The sequence below is a fragment of the Penicillium psychrosexuale genome, assembly GCF_028828465.1.
Source record: "Penicillium psychrosexuale strain IBT 29551 chromosome Unknown utg000004l, whole genome shotgun sequence".
In the NCBI taxonomy this organism is placed as follows: Eukaryota; Fungi; Ascomycota; class Eurotiomycetes; order Eurotiales; family Aspergillaceae; genus Penicillium; species Penicillium psychrosexuale.
Genome location: NW_026643189.1, coordinates 4,976,780 through 4,994,948, shown reverse-complemented (window position 1 = coordinate 4,994,948; position 18,169 = coordinate 4,976,780). Strand labels below are relative to the sequence as shown.

At 49.5% G+C, this 18,169-nt stretch overlaps 7 protein-coding genes across 7 annotated transcripts; 3 read left to right on the top strand and 4 right to left on the bottom strand.

The window, feature by feature from the left end:
* Window positions 1-356: 356 nt before the first annotated feature.
* Window positions 357-3,375, top strand: N7518_007786 (coatomer subunit beta'; the record flags this gene model as incomplete). Its single annotated transcript, XM_057188713.1, has 6 exons — window positions 357-411; window positions 527-589; window positions 643-664; window positions 725-756; window positions 816-2,084; window positions 2,137-3,375. The coding sequence occupies exons 1-6, from the start codon at window positions 394-396 to the stop codon at window positions 3,373-3,375; spliced, it is 2,643 nt and encodes an 880-aa protein (XP_057040416.1). The 5' UTR covers window positions 357-393.
* A 937-nt stretch (window positions 3,376-4,312) lies between these two features.
* N7518_007785 (serine/threonine-protein kinase) lies at window positions 4,313-6,566 on the bottom strand (the record flags this gene model as incomplete). The annotated part of the gene is made up of 6 exons (XM_057188712.1): window positions 4,313-4,510; window positions 4,568-4,932; window positions 4,982-5,397; window positions 5,458-6,232; window positions 6,294-6,443; window positions 6,545-6,566. 6 exons carry the CDS (start codon window positions 6,564-6,566, stop codon window positions 4,313-4,315), a joined length of 1,926 nt encoding a protein of 641 aa, XP_057040415.1.
* A 686-nt stretch (window positions 6,567-7,252) lies between these two features.
* Window positions 7,253-8,930, top strand: adaB (chromatin-binding transcription regulator ADA2; the record flags this gene model as incomplete). The annotated part of the gene is made up of 3 exons (XM_057188711.1): window positions 7,253-7,345; window positions 7,421-8,812; window positions 8,862-8,930. 3 exons carry the CDS (start codon window positions 7,253-7,255, stop codon window positions 8,928-8,930), a joined length of 1,554 nt encoding a protein of 517 aa, XP_057040414.1.
* A 446-nt stretch (window positions 8,931-9,376) lies between these two features.
* Window positions 9,377-10,311, top strand: N7518_007783 (enoyl-CoA hydratase/isomerase family protein; the record flags this gene model as incomplete). The annotated part of the gene is made up of 2 exons (XM_057188710.1): window positions 9,377-9,608; window positions 9,680-10,311. 2 exons carry the CDS (start codon window positions 9,377-9,379, stop codon window positions 10,309-10,311), a joined length of 864 nt encoding a protein of 287 aa, XP_057040413.1.
* Window positions 10,312-10,573: 262 nt separating this feature from the next.
* N7518_007782 (mannitol-1-phosphate 5-dehydrogenase) lies at window positions 10,574-11,740 on the bottom strand (the record flags this gene model as incomplete). The annotated part of the gene is made up of 1 exon (XM_057188709.1): window positions 10,574-11,740. One exon carries the CDS (start codon window positions 11,738-11,740, stop codon window positions 10,574-10,576), a length of 1,167 nt encoding a protein of 388 aa, XP_057040412.1.
* Window positions 11,741-13,017: 1,277 nt separating this feature from the next.
* N7518_007781 (SUR7/PalI family protein) lies at window positions 13,018-14,052 on the bottom strand (the record flags this gene model as incomplete). Its single annotated transcript, XM_057188708.1, has 3 exons — window positions 13,018-13,266; window positions 13,471-13,851; window positions 13,933-14,052. The coding sequence occupies 3 exons, from the start codon at window positions 14,050-14,052 to the stop codon at window positions 13,018-13,020; spliced, it is 750 nt and encodes a 249-aa protein (XP_057040411.1).
* A 1,114-nt stretch (window positions 14,053-15,166) lies between these two features.
* On the bottom strand, window positions 15,167-16,645 carry N7518_007780 (phosphotransferase family protein; the record flags this gene model as incomplete). Its single annotated transcript, XM_057188707.1, has 1 exon — window positions 15,167-16,645. One exon carries the CDS (start codon window positions 16,643-16,645, stop codon window positions 15,167-15,169), a length of 1,479 nt encoding a protein of 492 aa, XP_057040410.1.
* Between the last annotated feature and the right edge of the window lie 1,524 nt (window positions 16,646-18,169).

Sequence of the window (18,169 nt, the reverse complement as noted above, 5' to 3'; positions counted from 1 at the left end):
GAAGTATATCGAAAGTATTTGAGCTATTGCTATTTTGTCCAGATCCATACTTGGAATATAAGCTTACATTTCACTAATCTCACATAGCAATCCGTATAGCTTTCTTCAATGCAAATGAATTTGTAGGACATTTGTATAGCGGATAGACCGACTAGAAGGCGGTGAGCCAAGGCGGGAATCCCTTGTGGACACATACATTGCTGTCCCTGAATGAAGCGCACTCCCTCAAGCTCTCCTTCATCTCAATCCTTTCTTAATTCCTCCAATTAATAACTTGCCCCGAGGATCGCTCCTCCCTATCATTGGGCTGTTTGAGCGGCTCGCGAAATCTCCTATCGCTGTCACAGGCCCAACACCACATCACACAAACACTCGTCTCATCCCCCACACAACATGCGGCTCGACATCAAGGTACGCACGATAAAATGTTTCATATAGTTGCAAATCTGCTCTTAGCACATACAGCGATATGATTTCGCAGGTGAACGTCCACAATTGGAGGGATTGCTGACGATAAATGTTACAGAGGCAGCTGTTTGCCCGCTCCGAGCGGGTAAAGGGGATTGATTTCCACCCTACAGAGCCGTGGGTAAGCTTTTTCAATTCACTCGGTAGCTTCGCTCAAACTAATTTCATTCTTAGATCTTGACGACCTTGTATAGTGGTATGTTGAGGGAGGGGCAGTATGCGAGACGTACAATGCGCTAATTACTTTCCTGTATAGGCCATGTCTACATCTGGTCTTATGAATCGCAGGTAAGGCCTGACACGGATTTACACTCCCTATACTCTCGTCTAACACGTCTACCCTTTAGTCTATCATCAAAACCTTCGAACTCACCGATGTCCCCGTTCGTGCCGGTCGATTTATTGCGCGGAAGAACTGGATTGTCTGCGGTTCAGATGACTTCCAGCTCCGGGTCTACAACTACAACACATCCGAAAAAATCACCTCCTTTGAAGCACACCCGGATTATATCCGTTCTATTGCCGTTCATCCCACCCAGCCATTTGTGCTCACAGCCTCCGATGACATGACAATTAAGCTTTGGGACTGGGAGAAGGGTTGGAAGTGCGTGCAAGTGTTCGAGGGCCACAGCCACTATGTTATGGGCATGGCGATCAACCCAAAGGATACCAACACTTTCGCCTCCGCATGTTTGGACCGGACCGTGAAGATCTGGAACCTCGGCTCTCCCCATGCCAACTTCACACTCGAAGCTCACGAAACAAAAGGTGTGAACCATGTCGACTACTACCCACAGGCTGATAAGCCATACCTCCTCACCACCTCCGACGACAAGACCGTTAAGATTTGGGACTACACCACGAAGGCACTCATTGCAACCCTCGAAGGCCACACAAGCAATGTCTCATTTGCTTGCTATCACCCCGAACTCCCTGTGATAATCTCGGGTTCCGAAGATGGAACCATTAAGATTTGGCACGCAAATACCTACCGACTGGAGCAGTCATTAAGCTATGGCCTAGAACGAGCATGGTGTGTTTCCTACCAGCGGGGTAGACAGGGAATTGCGATGGGTTTCGACGATGGTGCTGTCGTGGTGAAGATGGGTCGGGAAGAGCCCGCCGTCTCAATGGATGGGTCCGGTAAGCTTATCTGGGCAAGACACAGTGAGGTCGTGTCGTCAGTGATCAAGGGTGGCGATGCTAGTGTCAAGGACGGCGAGCCCCTTTCTCTACCAACAAAGGATCTGGGACAGTGCGAGGTGTACCCGCAAACCCTGTCGCACTCCCCCAACGGACGTTTTGTTTCTGTCTGTGGTGATGGAGAATACATCATCTACACCGCATTGGCGTGGAGAAACAAGGCCTTTGGGCAAGCTCTCGACTTTGCCTGGGGTGCGAAAGACAATAGTAACGATTACGCTATCCGCGAGTCATCGACAAGTGTGAAGATTTTCAAGAACTTCAAGGAGCAGAGCGCCGGTCTTGATGTTGGGTTCCAAGCTGAAGGCCTCTCTGATGGTGTCCTTCTGGGTGTGAAGGGCCAAGGTGGCATTGGCTTCTTTGATTGGGAGACTGGCAGCCTGGTTCGGCGAATTGAAGCTGACCCAAAATCCGTGAGTTTGCTCTACCGTGATATTTGGAAATTATTCTAATGGACATGTACAGGTCTACTGGTCCGAATCTGGTGAACTAGTTACCCTCGCCTGTGAAGATGATTTCTACGTTCTCCGCTACTCTCGAGAGGATTATATCAACGGCCTGAACGCCGGTGAAGCCGACGAGGATGGAGTTGAGGCGGCTGTTGAGTTGGTTGCTACAATCAACGAGACCGTCCGAACTGGACAGTGGGTTGGAGATTGCTTCATCTACACCAACTCTACGAACCGCCTGAACTACCTTGTCGGTGACCAGACCTACACAATCTCTCACTTCGACCAACCGATGTATATTCTTGGCTACCTGCCCAGAGATGGCCGTATCTACCTTGCCGACAAGGACGTCAACGCCGTCTCCTTTAGCCTTTCGCTCAGTATGCTTGAATATCAAACAGTTGTGCTACGCGGTGATATGGAAATGGCATCTGAGCTCCTCAAGGATGTGCCCCAAGACCAGATGAACAAGGTCGCCCGCTTCCTTGAAGGCCAAGGATATAAGGAAATGGCCCTGGAAGTCGCTACGGACCCCGAGCACCGCTTCGAGCTCGCCCTTGCGTTGAACGATCTTGAAACCGCACTCACGATTGCCCGCGAGGCCAATGTTGAGCACAAGTGGAAGATTGTCGGTGATGCTGCCCTGGCCGGCTGGAATCTTGCTCTGGCCCAAGAGTGCTTCACCAACGCCAAGGATGTCGGTTCTTTGCTGCTGTTGCACACCGCTAGCAACAACCGCGAAGGACTCAAGGCCCTTGCTGCTCAAGCCTCGGAGTCAGGCCTCCACAATGTCGCCTTCTCCACTCTGTGGTCTCTGGGCGATATCGATGGCTGCATCGCTCTCCTCATCCAAACCAACCGCATCGCCGAGGCAGTCCTTCTCGCCCAGACCTACAAGCCCTCGAGCGCCCCTAAACTCGTTGTCCAATGGAAGGAATCTCTAGAGAAATCTGGCAAGACAAAGGTTGCCCGCCTTATCGGTGTCCCGCCCGGTGCCCCCGATGTCGCCTCTACCGATGATGACCTCTTCCCTGAGTGGGATGAGTACATTCGCCTTGAGAAGGAGGGTAATGTCCCCGAGCCCCCTTCCTCAGAGTCCTTGATTGATGTCAACGGCGATGAAGAAGAAGAAGAAGAAGAAGAAGCAGAAGAAGAGCCCGTGAGTGCGACCAATGGTGCACTCGAAGCGGATGAGGAGGTAGAGAAAGCCGACAAGGCTGCAGTGGATGAGGTCGATGCTGCCGAAGCCGAGTGAACGAACAAAAAGCACCGGGTTCTGTTTGGTGACTTTTCAGGAGAGTTAGGTTAATCGTTTGTTTTCTGGCTGACCAGTCAGTTCATTCTTGATTGCGAGCGGCGTCTTAACGTGTGTCCGACTTTTTTTACTCTCTCTTATTTGTAATTGCGCTGTCATGAGTCTCTGGAGCAAATTACATGCCTAGATACAAGCAATATGTTTCCCTTCATTTCTAGTCATTTCTTGGTTGTTTTATTAGATCATTGTACATGTACTAGGTACTGAACCGGATTCTCCTTGGTGCTTGGGCTTGTATGAGCTCATACTCTGTGAACGTTACTGAAGGCTTCTAGTGTCTAGTAGTAAACAACGACATTGAATGGGCCATTGTCTACCCGATAACCTGTGCAGTTGCTGCATTCTGGTCATAGAATCGAATTTACTATGCACTTCACAACTGAAGCCGCCCAGTGGCGTGATCCATCCTACTCGGTGACTAAATATGATGCAGAACTGTTTGGGCATTGTCCATTTCAGAGTTTTATCGAGAATACAGGACAAGGGTGCAGACGATGACCGCTTGAGAAAAGCAACGAAACCAAGGGTAAGAAAGGAACCTGCCTAGAGAGAATGAACACTTGAGATGGAAGGGAGATGACCGAACAAGACAAGAAAATCAAATCAAAGCGCTCAACGGCCATATGAAACGAGAAGAAACAATGTCGTCTCGAAGATCAGGAGCGCCTCCGATATCAAGATGCCACAGACTCCGTTGTGATGGAAAAACGAACAATATGATGGACAGAGCGAAAAAAAAGGGAAAAAGAAAGATCAAGATTGGTCGATATGTTAATGAAAGACATATGCGCAGTTAGAAAAGGAAATGGTCTCTATGAACCTCTTGTCTCTTTCTCGCAGCGGGAATTCTCGATCTAATTTGACGCGGCGAGAATCTTTACTCCGCAATGCTACCGAAAGACGGGTCTTTAACACTGCCGCCTGCATCGCCGAGGCCAGCCACGGGTCGGTTGTATGACCATCCGGCAAACTGTTGCTGCATGGTTTGCGACAGGACGGGGCCATCGACATATGAGTCCTGGGGCGCTTCCCTGGTGAATTCAACATCAAAGTTCTCAGTATCACGGGCATCCACCTGCATTAAGTTAGCCACATGTTGGTCCAATGCATGATCGGAAGTAAGAATACATACCACGTTTGGTCGGAAGCTGGGTTCGTACTTCCTCTGGAGAAGCTTACGCCAGTCGATATTGGCAAAGAAGTGGTGAGACTTGATCTCAGCAGCACCGTTGGCACCCAGCCGGCGCACGGGGTCACGGTCCAACAATCGACTGAGAAGATCCCGCGCAGCAGGCGGGACGATGTCGCTGCTGGGGAAGGTCAAAGGCTCTTGCAAGATCTTACGATACATTTCGTTGGTGTTTTCATCATAGAATGGAGGCAGGCCTGTCAACATCTCGTAGAGCAAAACACCGAGAGTCCACCAATCCACAGTCTTGGTGTAGCCGTTGCCAAGGAGAAGTTCTGGAGCCAGATATTCAGGGGTTCCACAGAACGCTAAGTTTGGTTAGATATGTAGGGCGTATCATGAATGGTGAGATCTTACTATTGGTTCGATCTTCATCTTTCATGTCTAGCTTGCAGAGACCGAAATCGCAAAGAGCGATATGCCCAGTGTAATCGAGAAGAATGTTCTCAGGCTTGAGATCTCGGTAGATGACTTTGAAGCCGTGAAGACACTCGAGAGCGCACAGCAACTCTGCGGTGTAGAAACGGGCTCGGTTGATATCAAATCGTTGCTCCCTTTGCAAATGGTGGAACAACTCTCCGCCGTTCACAAATGCCAACACGAAGTACAACTTCTCAGGCGACTGGAATGAAAACTTCAGCGGAACAATAAACGGGTTGTTAATCTGTGCAAGAACCGATCGCTCGGCGAGTGTGTGTGTGACTTCCGATCGCGAGATAATGTGAGCCTTGCGAATTGTCTTGAGGGCGTAGATCCGACCAGTATCCTTCTTCCTGTGAATCCCCGACTGTTAGAAGTTTGGACCCAAATAAGTAGATATTGAGTCAACCTACATGACCTGCATGACCTTTCCGAAACTACCCTTGCCCACAACCTTGAGCAAATCAAAGTCTTCTAATTTAAGACTCCGCTGCTTGTTCTCCACAAAGGAAATACCAATCTTGATCGAGCCAACGCCAAATTGGAGATCCAGCCATTCAGTACCTTGATGACCCTGTTGACGCCCTTGCTCATCATGAGCAGCGGCGGCCTTCTGGTTATCTTTCTTGCTGAGCTTCGGATCCTCCACATATGGCTGGCTCTCTTCGAAGCGAGGGTTGACCTTGCATGCGCCCAAGAAGATATCCTCACTCCGTCCGGCACCAGGCCGGGCAGCAGGGTTGCGCAGATACAGCTGTACATTCAACTCGGTCTTCCGGGACACATCGAACTTGAAGGCTGTATTGTCACCAGCCCACAATGGGCTCTCTGGAGTTCCCGACACGGCATCCACAAAGACCTGATTCTTTTCGAAATCAAGGAGGGCATACGGAAGGTATTTGGTGGAATAGCGACCGTGGATAGTGGGGGCCGCATTGATTCCCCCACTTGTGGACTGGGGTCGGCCAGATGGCACAAAGGAACCCGCTTGGTTCTGAGATGAATGTGACGAAGAGGATGTGCTTGGGCGCAGAGAAGAGGACGCGTAAGAGTTATTTTGGAAATGCGAGTTGAAGATCTGTTGGAAGTGAGGTGACAACGAAAAATTGCGCCCTTCGTGGAGAGTGACAATAAGGATTCCTGGGTTCACAGGGGCCACAGGAGGAGAGACAAGAGACTCGGAAGCCGCTATCAAAACGATGGAACGATTAGTTACCGGGGGGAAATTCTAGTAATAAGAACAACATACCGATCCCGTTCGTTAATGGGGTGGCGGAGGGCGGGTTAGAGACGACAGGTGTCAGAGCCTCATCACCATTTGAGTCACCCTTGATCGTCGAAGTAGACGACGACCGGCCAAATGATGAGGTCAAGGGCGCCAGATGCGTCTCCTTCAACTCTTCAGACGAGTTGGATCATTAGCGACTGCCTCTGGTCCACTGCAGTGCAGAGAGGGGTATTGAGGGGGGAGAGAGGGAGACCAACTGCCAGTAAACATACTTTTAGTGAGCTTCCAGGACATAGTGGCGGTTGTTGTAAACAGATCGAAAAGAATAGATCAAAGTCCAAGGTACCGCAATGCGTGTGCAGGGTGCTAAGAATCACACCCAATAATCAACACGCAAATGCCCCCCAAAATAAACCTGGAGAGCCACACAAGGACACAGATGATACCACGCAAAAGGAAAGGAGTCAAGACAGAGACAACCACCACTATAGCTTTTGAAATCCGAATGGAAGCACGACTAAGGATAAGAAGAAGTCGGGGAGATCGAAGATCGAATGAGAATAAGAGAGGGGAAGTCCCCCCTGTAATTATAATACGAAGTATACTATAGATTACCTAATATTACCTGTTTGATTGGTTGAACTGGTCACACACTGGTCACTCCAAGGTACAGTAATTAATCAGCCTCAGCCACTGCTCCGCCACAAGGGTTAACGACGCATCACCTTCCACGACTTGAACAATCAAAGCAGTTGACTCCACAGAACGAGGAAGTTTGAGATCCAGCTTGGATCTGTATTGGTATCATTTGACCTACTCTCCCAAGTTCCGGAATATTCCCCGCTCCGAAGTGCGGAGACACCTTCCCCGGAATATCTAACCTCAACTTTCACCTGCAACTCCAGTACTCTCAGACTCCTGACTCTGTTTCTCTCGATACCGCACCGGACAAATCCTAGGATGAAAGGGATGGAAAGATAATGGGTGTGATACGCAAGAAGACCGCCTCGCGCGGCACCGAGGCCGGCACCAAGTTCCACTGCGATGTGTGCTCCATTGATGTTACGTCAACAGTAAGTCTCCATGTTTGTCATGGCCATTTGAAGGTCTGTTGTTTGTTCAGAGACTAATGCGATTCCATCGCATAGGTTCGCATCTCGTGCTCGCATCCCGCCTGCCCCGAATATGACCTCTGTGTTCCCTGTTTCTCAGCCGGAAAGAATTCCAAGAACCATGACCCCGCCACACATCCATTCCAAGTGATCGAACAAAACTCAGTCCCCATATTCCAGGCAGATTGGGGTGCCGACGAAGAACTGTTATTGCTGGAAGGCGCCGAAATCTATGGGCTGGGTTCCTGGGCAGACATCGCAGACCACATTGGTGGCTACCGGAGCAAGGATGAAGTGCGAGACCACTACTACAATACATATGTGAAGAGCGTCAACTTTCCGCTCGCAGCCCGTGCCGATCCAGACGATAGGAGCTTGCAGGACTCGATCTCCAAAGAGGATTTTCAAACACGCAAGAAGCGTCGCATCGAAGAGCGCAAAGATGCAGCCAAGACAGCACCTCCAACCACACCAAAGCAGAAGCCGACTGCCAGTGTACCGGCGTGTCACGAAGTGCAGGGCTACATGCCGGGACGATTGGAGTTTGAGACCGAGTTCTTGAACGATGCCGAAGAAGCGGTGCAGCATATGACTTTTGAGCCCGGGGCTGGATTCAATGAAAACGGCGAGCCAGACGCAGAGACCGAGCTCAAGATGACCGTGGTTGACATCTACAACTCCCGCCTGACAGCGCGAACAGAGCGCAAGAAAATCCTCTTCGAGCACAACCTCCTCGACTACCGAAAGAACACCGCCTTGGATAAGAAACGGTCCAAAGAAGAGCGAGATTTGTTGAACAAAGCAAAGCCACTAGCACGGATGATGAACTGCAAGGACTTTGAAGACGTCAACAAGGGCTTGGAGTACGAGCACAACCTCCGCCTAGCCATCTCCCAGCTTCAAGAATGGCGCCAGATGGGCATCGGTGACCTGAAAGCAGGCGAGAAGTACGAGCAGGATAAGCAACAGCGTGTGCAACGACTGCTTCCTCAGGGATCATTTGACCGTTTTGCCAGCACCCGCCCTAAGCAGTCACAGCTGACAGAGACACCCGCGGCAGCAATCCAGCTTACAACACCTGAACTGCCGCTGCGACTGCAAAAAGCGGCCAATCCACACGCACCAGCGGACTCCACCGAAGAAACACTGAACGATTTCGATCGCGCCTTCGCTGTCGATGGGGATGCGCCTCCCCCGCAGCCGACAAAGACGAAATACGTGGTGCCGCCATTGAGCGGGATGCCGTCGTGGAAGCTGGACAATGAGACTGCTGCCGATCTGCATCTCCTGACCCAGGAAGAGGCAGAAGTATGCAATGTTCTACGCCTGATGCCGAAGCCATATCTGGTCATCAAGGAGACACTGTTGAAGGAAGCAATGAAGCAGGGCGGCAACCTGAAGAAGAAAGATGCACGGATGATTTGCAAGGTATGTTTCTCACTCGACTCTTGATGCGGACTCTTACTGACTCTATTAGATTGAGGGCACCAAAACTAGCCGCATTTATGATTTCATGGTACACAGTGGTTGGATCAACAAGGCGTAGGTGCGCCAGATCCATCATACGTTGTAATTGCTTCTCAGCTTATTGATATCCAAATCTATTTGTGATTTCGTTCGGGGCGTTTCTTTTTTCGGCGTTCATAAGGAACTTGGGAGGTGGGCGGATGTATTGATCTCAGAAGTCATACGGCACAGGCAGGGTGATATTATCACCTGTAATTCGCACAATTGTACAATGCACAGTAACATACAGACCTATCATCTAGTGTAAAGAAAAGAAGTCTATAGAACATCACTTCTAAAGCCATCATTGAGAGAGACGTAGTAAATCATCCCCCACACTCCTCGGTCCTCGGTTCTCCGCATCTACAAACTACCCGACTTCTGTCGATCACCCCTAGTTTTCTATATCATTTCCTTGATTAACTCGTTTTTCTCCCCTCTCGCCGATAAAAAACCAATCTCTCCTAGAAATACCAAGAAATCAAAATGCCATCCTTCACAATCCAACCCCCGACCCCAGCCCACGCAACCCTCACCTACCCAGCACCCCACATCCTCCTGGTCACGCTAAACCGACCCCGCGATCTGAACTGCATAAACGCGCAAGGCCACGCAGACCTCCACGCCGTCTGGGAATGGCTTGACGAAGAGCCGAGCATGCGCGTGGGCATCTTAACGGGAAAGGGACGAGCGTTTTGCGCCGGCGCTGATCTAAAAGGTGAGCGCAAACACCACAACAACCGCATTCCCCTCTCCAATCCATTCTAACCCACCGCTAACACCACCCAGAATGGAACAACCGCACCTCATCAGCAGCAACAACCTCAAGTTCCACAACACCAATGCCAAACAGCGGGTTCGGCGGACTAGCACGACGCAAGGGCAAGAAGCCCGTGATCTGCGCCGTGAACGGACTCTGTCTCGGCGGCGGCACGGAGATGATTATCAACAGCGATATCGTGGTTGCGTCATCGCGGGCAGTATTTGCGTTGCCGGAGGTGAAGCGTGGGGTTGTTGCGCTTGCTGGGGCGTTGCCGCGACTTGTGCGGACTGTGGGCAAGCAGCGGGCTATGGAGATGGTTCTTACGGGGCGGACGGTTGGGGCTGTGGAGGCTGAGAGGTGGGGACTTGTTAATTCTGTTATTGGGATTGGTGAGGAGGATGGAGAGGAGGAGATTGGTCGGGCTGTTTTGGGGAAGGCTTTGGGGGTTGCTGGGGAGATTGCGGGGAATAGTCCTGATTCGGTGCTTGTTAGTCGTGAGGGAGTTAAGTTGGGGTGGGAGGGTATTGGGGCGGATGAGGCTACAGCGATGTTGAATGAGACTTGGGTTAAGAGGTTATATGAGGGGGAGAATATCAAGGAGGGGCTTAGGGCTTTTGTGGAGAAGAGAAAGCCCGTTTGGGTGGATAGTAAGTTGTGAGATTACTTTTTTAAGAGAAGGATGGCAAAGGATATTGATTTTCCATTCGCTATTCATACTACAGTTCAGTTCAGCTCAGTTCAGTCAGTTCGTAAAGTCATATAAAACACTGATCCCATTACTCCTGCGCCGTATACCTGGTATTCGCGATATTCCATGCAAGTTGAATTTCAGTCAAAGCGAAATCAAATGCGCGGTTGCCCTGCCTCTCTTCTGAAATAGTGATGTTAGGATGTTGTGAGAAGGCGCAAGAAAGAGGTGCCTACTTTGCGTCAGATTGTACGCGGTCCACGACCTTGACCACGTGGGGGAAGAGAGGGTGGTCTCGTTCCAAGCCGGTCAATTGGGCAGCAGCGTCGGCAGGCGAGTTATCCTTGAGGGCCTTGGCCAATTCCACACTCTCCTCGTCACCTTCCACATTCTGGAACCGCATAGCCATTTCAAGAGAGCCCATCAGTGCGTCAAACTTTCCGCCACGCTCAGCCAGCTGAGCAGCCGGGCCGATGAAACGCTCCTTGCGGGACAGTTTGCGCATTGGGGCACGGCCCACTCGCTCGACCGTGTCCTCAAGGTAGTGGTTGGAGATTCGGGTGATGATGGTCTCGACGTACTCCTGCTGCTCGGCGGCGCTGATCTCATGTTTGTCGATGATGAGGGAGGCAGTCTCTTGAAGCACGTTACGGACAATGCCGCGGATGCGAGGGTCCTTGAGGGCTTCAGCAATAGTCTTCTTGCCAGCATTGTAGCCATAGTAGGCCGCAGTGGCGTGGCCGGTGTTGACGGTGAACAACTTGCGCTCAATGTAGGGCTCCAGGTGACCGACCCAGTGAATAGCTGGAATTTCTGGGTGACCAAACTCGCCGAAAGGTGTGGACTCCACCGCCCATTCATAGAACTTCTCGATGCGCACATTGAGACCGCTGTGGGCTGGCTGGCCAGGTACAATACGGTCAATGGCCGAGTTGGCAAACCGGGCTCGGTCTGGCATAGAGCCAACACGGTCTTGGGCGGTGTTGTCTTTGATGAACTGGTGTAGAGTGTCAGTGGCACCGATAGCGTTCTCACAGGCAATGACGGCCAACGGTGTGGTGGCGGTGCGGGCGTCGATACCCTTGGCAATGACGGGAGCGATAAACTTGAGGATGTTCGGACCCACGGCACAGGTTACAACACTGGCGGTTGAGATCTCCTTGATGACATCGCTCTCATGGGTCTTGGAGTTGATTGCACGGTAGTTGGTGATGGTCTTGGTAGACTCGCCCTCATCACTGACTTCAGTGACCTCGTAGGACTTGGTGTTTTGTAGAGCAGTGATGATGCCGTCCATGACATCGACGAAGACGACCTCAAAGCCAGCCGTGTGGAGGAACTCGGCCACGAAGCCACGGCCGATGTTACCACCACCGAAGTGAACAGCTTTCTTCTCCATGTTTAAGTTGAAGAGATGTGGGAGTATAAGTGGGAATTGAATTGGAAGTGGAAGTAGAGGCTATAGTAGAGTAGAGTAGAGTAGAGATGGAAGTAGAAGTGGGAGGAGAAGTAGAGTAGAGTAGTTAAGACTAAAGAGGAAGTCGTGTAAGTTGCAGTTTCTCCAGGGGAAAGTGCAGCTATTTAAGGAAAGAGGGGGAAAGTAGGGCAGAAACCATGAAAAGGCCTAGGAACTATATGCTCGTCCCTTGGAAATCTCACGATGACTTCATAGATAGCTCGGCGACGGGACTAACCTCCGCCCTGTTTAATGAGGACATAATGAATATTTCCTATCCCTGTATTATTCCTCGATTATTTACTTTTAATTCTCGATTTCGCTCTAATATTCTAAACAAATAGGATTATTGACCCGAGAGATGTTACATTTCTTCTTCCTCCCCCCCCGCTTTCATGTCTGTGCAACTCCAACCACCACCGAGGGCATACAGACAATACACTATTCCCATTTGAGTGACTTATAGGTTTCATTTCATGCACACGCTGGAACCATTCACCGGCAAAAGAAAAGAAATCACCGGGAAAACCCGCCCATATTGGTCAATACTTCGCGCTTTGACGAGAATCTTGGCGACTACAGTCGGAAAATCAGCCGGGAAAAGTCCAACGGAGTACAGTGGTCCTAGGAGTCTGAGCCATTATATGGAAACTGGGTATATTGGTTTGAGGTATAATACATGGTTACTCCAAGGAAAGTTCGAGACTCTTCACGATATTCAATAGAACCTCAACTGATATCCACATGCGGTGACGTCGGATGAACGGTTGACCCAGTTTTTTCCCCATTAAGTAGCGGCCAACTCCATCAAGCCGAGGTCTTTATTCGAAGTACGTCTATCGCCTTCCACGCGCTCTCGTTCTAGCCCCGATGGACTATCAGATCACTGCCTGGTTTGCACTGCCCAACATGCCTGAGCCCCTGGAAGTTAGGGGGAAAAAACCTCACCCTCGAGGTACCTCCGGGCCCGACCATTGGCCCCTCAGATATCGCAAGCCGGATTGGCAATTTTGCAATTTCGCTTGAAACTAGTTAGATTGGCTACTGTTCTCTATTGGTTACGCGGGAAGAATCTGATGGGTGATATCATTCGATTCATAAATGGCTCTCTATCTACTATAGGACGGATTATATTCGATTCTGCGAGTTTCCCCGATCTCCGCTCCCCCATCTGTAACCTCCGCTCTCCGACTGGCTAAGACCACCGCTCCCTGTGCTGATTACCCCTCTATATCTTTTGAGACGGCCGCAGGCGCATATCCAGCCCGTTTGTTAACATAAACATTCACAAAGCAAGCAACGCTACCGGCGAGTAACAGCCCCACCGCGGCCCAAGTCATCCCAAGGAATCTCTCGCCATAATGGGCTGTCACGTTCGAGCCCCTGCCGTGGGCATTAATTAGAGCGACAAATTCAAAGGCGATCACCGTTGCGATTATAGATGCGACGCTGACGGTAAAAGACCCGACCTAATTTTATGATATCATGGTCAGCCATTTGCATTTGCCGTGTTCTGGGGAAATCCGAACTCCGAACTGGAAATGGAAATGCACCACGCTGAACTGGGAAGTACACTCCAGTGCTGCCTGCATAAACGACCTGCAGAAGCAGAGTTTATGTAGGGGGCTAACTCGATCACCAGATCGTGTTCGTGTATAATATAACTAACTCACCATGAAAAACCAAAATTCAAGCGGGCCCTGGCATGCGCGCGGAGCGAGAGTCGTCCATACTCGTACAAGCATCGCAGCGCCCATCGCGCCAATGCCGATACAGTACATCACCGCCATGACTTGGCATGTCATTCTGAACGCGTGGAAGTCGTCGCTGATCACGCGCTGCCACCTCATCTCCGGACTGGAGGTGAGCTCCTTCGGCCAGGCTTGTGTCGGGTCAAATGAGGATGAAATCGCGCGGTTCGAGCATTCGGTCACGTTGCGCGTGACTTCTGTGCCCGGGTCGATGGTCACCAGTGTTCCCTGGCAGTAGGACATGACGTGAACGGAATATAAATCGCGCGCTCCACTGCCGGTGCTGTCTGCGGGTGTGTAGAGCTAAATGGATAAAGGGGGTCAAGTCAGTCTTCTGACTCTACCTGCCACTTCTAGAGAGTAGTTGGAGACGGTCGGACTTACCGTTAAGATTTCCACATCGTCGAGGAAGTTCCTCTGCGTCCCTGAGAAGAGACATAGGAGGGTGAGTATAAACGCGACGAACACTGCCACCGTCTGGAATAGGCCCTTGAAGTCCGACATGACGGCGAGCCGGGTGTATGCGTTGATCTGGTCCTGATGTTCTGCAAGATGTAGTTGGATCCGGTATGCAGCCTCTGGGGATGACCACAACAGATGATGTGAAAGCTCGATATTCAATGAGAAGACACACACCCGAATCTGCGATTCTCGCCCGGTTCGCGATCCTTATATACATACCATAATGGAAGTGGGATAGTCGGGACGACCGGGATCAAGATTTCTCACGATCGCTTCATTCCAGACGTGGGCTGTTAGAAAGGGCGGGGGCACATATATTCTTCATAGTAGTATCGAGAGTTAATTCTTCGTGGAATGTATGCATTGCCCGTAATTGCATACAGAGCAAAAGCCATACAGAGCAAAGCCTACGGCTATTCGAAATGTAAGTCTGGAGTAGCCAGGTATGATGGCTGGGAAGGGGATGAGCGTGGTCTTGTGCTCTTCAGGAATGTTCGGAATGTTACCAGCCACGAAGGATCTTGCATGTCGATATCGTACTTGTGCTTTATTAGTGGGATCTGGCATTGATGGATTAGTTTAGATAATAATTAGATATGACTTGAGCATGAATTGTATCTATGGGCTGGTTGGGAATATTTCAATCTCAGAGATGAGGGGATGTGCCAGGGCTATATATTAGACCCCAAGAGACCCCAAGACATTTGACGTCAGCGACAGGGGTTTTTAGTACTTATTGCCTTGGCCATAGACCTTTTTGCACATGTTCTTGCGCTAATCCCCAGGTTGGTACATCTCTAGAAATTGCTCGGCACAGAAACCTCAATTTCTCAGTCAGTTGGAATTTCAGCCCAGATCAAAATTTACCTGATTGAGCCATTTTGCTTTGTTTGAATGGAAAGCAGCTAATTATTATGGCAAATGTCGAAGAAATAAGGAAACACTCGTCTACCACTGCGATTTGACTTATTTATGTTCCTGTACGGCGTGTTCTCATCGGACAAGGGGTAGTATAATCCCTGGCGGAAACTTGTTGAGTATAAACATTTATGGATCGCTATCTCTAGTTTATTTCGATTGCATGTTTACTGCTGACCTTGTCAATTTGCGATCAAAAGGATGACAGCAATGGATTTGATCAACTAAATTTTTGAGTCTATTGCTCGCGCTTTCCCTTTTCTTCGTTCGCCTTTTCCTCCTGGCTCTTCAATTGTTGGTGGAAAGCCAATGTATATTCATCCGGGTCCCACGATAAAACTCTGGTATTCATCTCTTGCAGCTTGCGAGCTACAAGTAGTTCCATCTCATCCTTTTGTCCCTCATCCAACAGACCAAGGCGTTCCTTCCAGGCGTCCTCTGTATTTTCGGTGGGTCCAAAAAATCGCGAGTCGATCTTCTGCCAATATATATCATCAAAAGCAAAGCTGTGCAACGCTGCGTACATAATCCAGAAGTCTCCACTCTCCCAGCTGTCATTCATAGGACCGGAGAGTCGCTGATCTTCTCGCAACCGACCCTGTTGGATTGCTATATCTTCACAATTCTTCATCGTTTTGAGGAACGTCTTTAGACGAGCATCGAACGATCTCGTCCAGTCATCGAGGCCCTTTGGCCAGTCCTCGGGCTTCTCAATGAGCAGCCACCAAGGCGGCGCATAAGAGAATTCAGTGGGCGCTGCGTATGTGAACTCCCAATCCACCACGCCGGCAATATGCATATCCTCCTTGAGTAGTACATTAGCGGGCCTTAAATCATCACACCAAAGTTTGAAAGGCCCTTTTTCGAGTAACGGGTTTGTGAGTCTCTTATCCCTGGCGAGCTTGCGAAAGAGCTGCCGCGCCACAAATTTCCGCCGACAGTCGTCTGCAGACTGCACAGAGTCATTTCTCTGATGAACTAAATGATTGATATTGAGTTCTGCAAGCGTTTCGATATATGACGAAGATGTGTCGAATGTTGTATGTAGGTCAGGCAGTTTCGACCGCGGCAGTCCTCCTAGTCGAACAAGTTCATTCATATTCATTGATAAAGGCCGACGTGCTACTTCCCAGGTGAAGTCATCGGTTTGGCTAAGGGATCCTATGCGAGGAAAAGAGAGGAGAGAGAGTTGAAGCAGTATCCCTGCCAGCTGCCCATACAGCATTTCAAGCCTATCTTCGTCGATCTCCGGGTCCAAGATTCCACGTTGCCCTTTCGGACATCCCGGTGTGTTAAGAGCGTCGTACATTTTCGTCTCGTGGTCAATATAATCCATAATAATAAATGGGCTGAGACCGAGGGGACTCTCTTCCTTTGTGCCCGAGTGAAGAATAAAAGGAACAGGTATTGATGTTTGGTCGGCGAGGAACCGCATGACAGCAACCTCATTCACGACTTTTTCCTCGGGGAAAAGGACAGCACCGGGCTGCGATAGCCGGATCACGGTGGCACCATTTCGGTACTTTAACCGCAAGGATATATTATATGAACCCTTTCTGAGTATGGCAAACTCGGTAGCAGCGCCTCTGTTGTGATTGAGGATGAAATCAGCAATCGGTCTCAGGGTGTCAACTTCAAGAAATTGAACAAGCCACTTGTCAGACGTTTCCTCAGCTTGTTCCCAGGCCATATCGTCGGGGCACATTTGAGTCTGCATATTTGCGTCTTGTTCAATTGATGTACAATAACATTAGTGAGATAAAAGCCGAGACGAGGACCGGAACAAACAGGGTTGTGGGGTTTTTTTGGAGGGACAGGGTTATCACATGACTATTGGGGGCTCCTAGCGATCGGCAGAGCCAGCCTCATATCATGTCATATGCAGATGCCCAAGGGGAAGACAAGAACTCTGCCAAAAGACGGGGAAAAGACGGGGAAAGAGTTTCAAGCCAGGAGTTCGGATTTCCCGGCCCAAGATAGGAGAACAGTATCCACAGGCCGGCGAAGAATCTCATGAGAGGAGGAAACATGTCACTGCCAACTCATACCGTTCTAGGTAGCTCTTGAAGAGTCTGCTATTAGTAGATATCTTCATATCCACCATCTTCATTTTCATTGATGTAGAGTGGTCTTATGGTTTACTGTTCGGATCTGTTCCTCCGACGCGATGAGCAAATGGCGAATTCTCATTGAAGCTTCTTCGTTAAATATGATATTTTTGCATTTCTAGAAGGATTCTTGGAATAGAAATGCGTCTCTACAATGTTGCATTAACCTAGAGACTATCTCATCTCTGAAGAGTTGTTACAGCCTCAACCTTGGAAGGCTCCGCTGTGAACATCCTGACGAATCATATGCACTTTTCGGGGTAACCTTGAAATCACCTATCCTAATAGTAAGATTCTAAAAATATGATAGAAGTGTAAAGTGTACATGAAAAACACCATATATATTACGTACAGAGGTTTAGCTCTCTTACTTCAGCATACTTGTTGGTTCTTGGAGTTGATACTCAGTAACTGACTTCATCTCCACTATATATATCTTGCTATATTCACATGTCTATGACAAAGTATACATTCGCAAAAGGGCAACGGCACACGACAGACATTGCCATATTCAGATGTTTCTGTTCTTATCATCATAAGGCTATATCATCACGTTACCATTTACACATTAAATTAAGCGAGCCTATGTTGTTTGTCTCATTTGTGAATAGTGGCACAAACCGACCGCCCTTAGGATACCTATAAGAAGGTGGCCCTGTCCCCAGAACTTCTTCTTCTTTTCTTTCTTCTTCAGCTCTCTTTGCCTCTGGCTTAGATCATGTGTAGTATCTGTTCTTACCAGTTTAATCTCTGGTAGTTCTGCATTGCAGAACGTCATGATTATTCCAATATTTAGACCTCGCGACTTGGCCTCTGTGCTTGCACACGCCTCGTTGCACAGTGTCACTGGGCTTACACTACCCCCGGTCGACGCGAACTCCTTTTCATCAACTGTTCGGCTTGTCCGGGCGCTTGGAGAAGATGTGTGCTTAGGATCTACGTCCTTGCCAAGTGGTTCCATTTTACACCTTGTTTTGTTTCGTATGTATATTTTGTAACTGCTCATGGTAGAGACAGTCTCCCAGGCAACAATAATGAATGTGTTGAGACCGTTTCTGTCTTGGGTTGGTGAGACCTGCTCCCTACCTTGTTTGAACACCAATACAACCCTTGGCTTCCTTCCCCATCAGAAT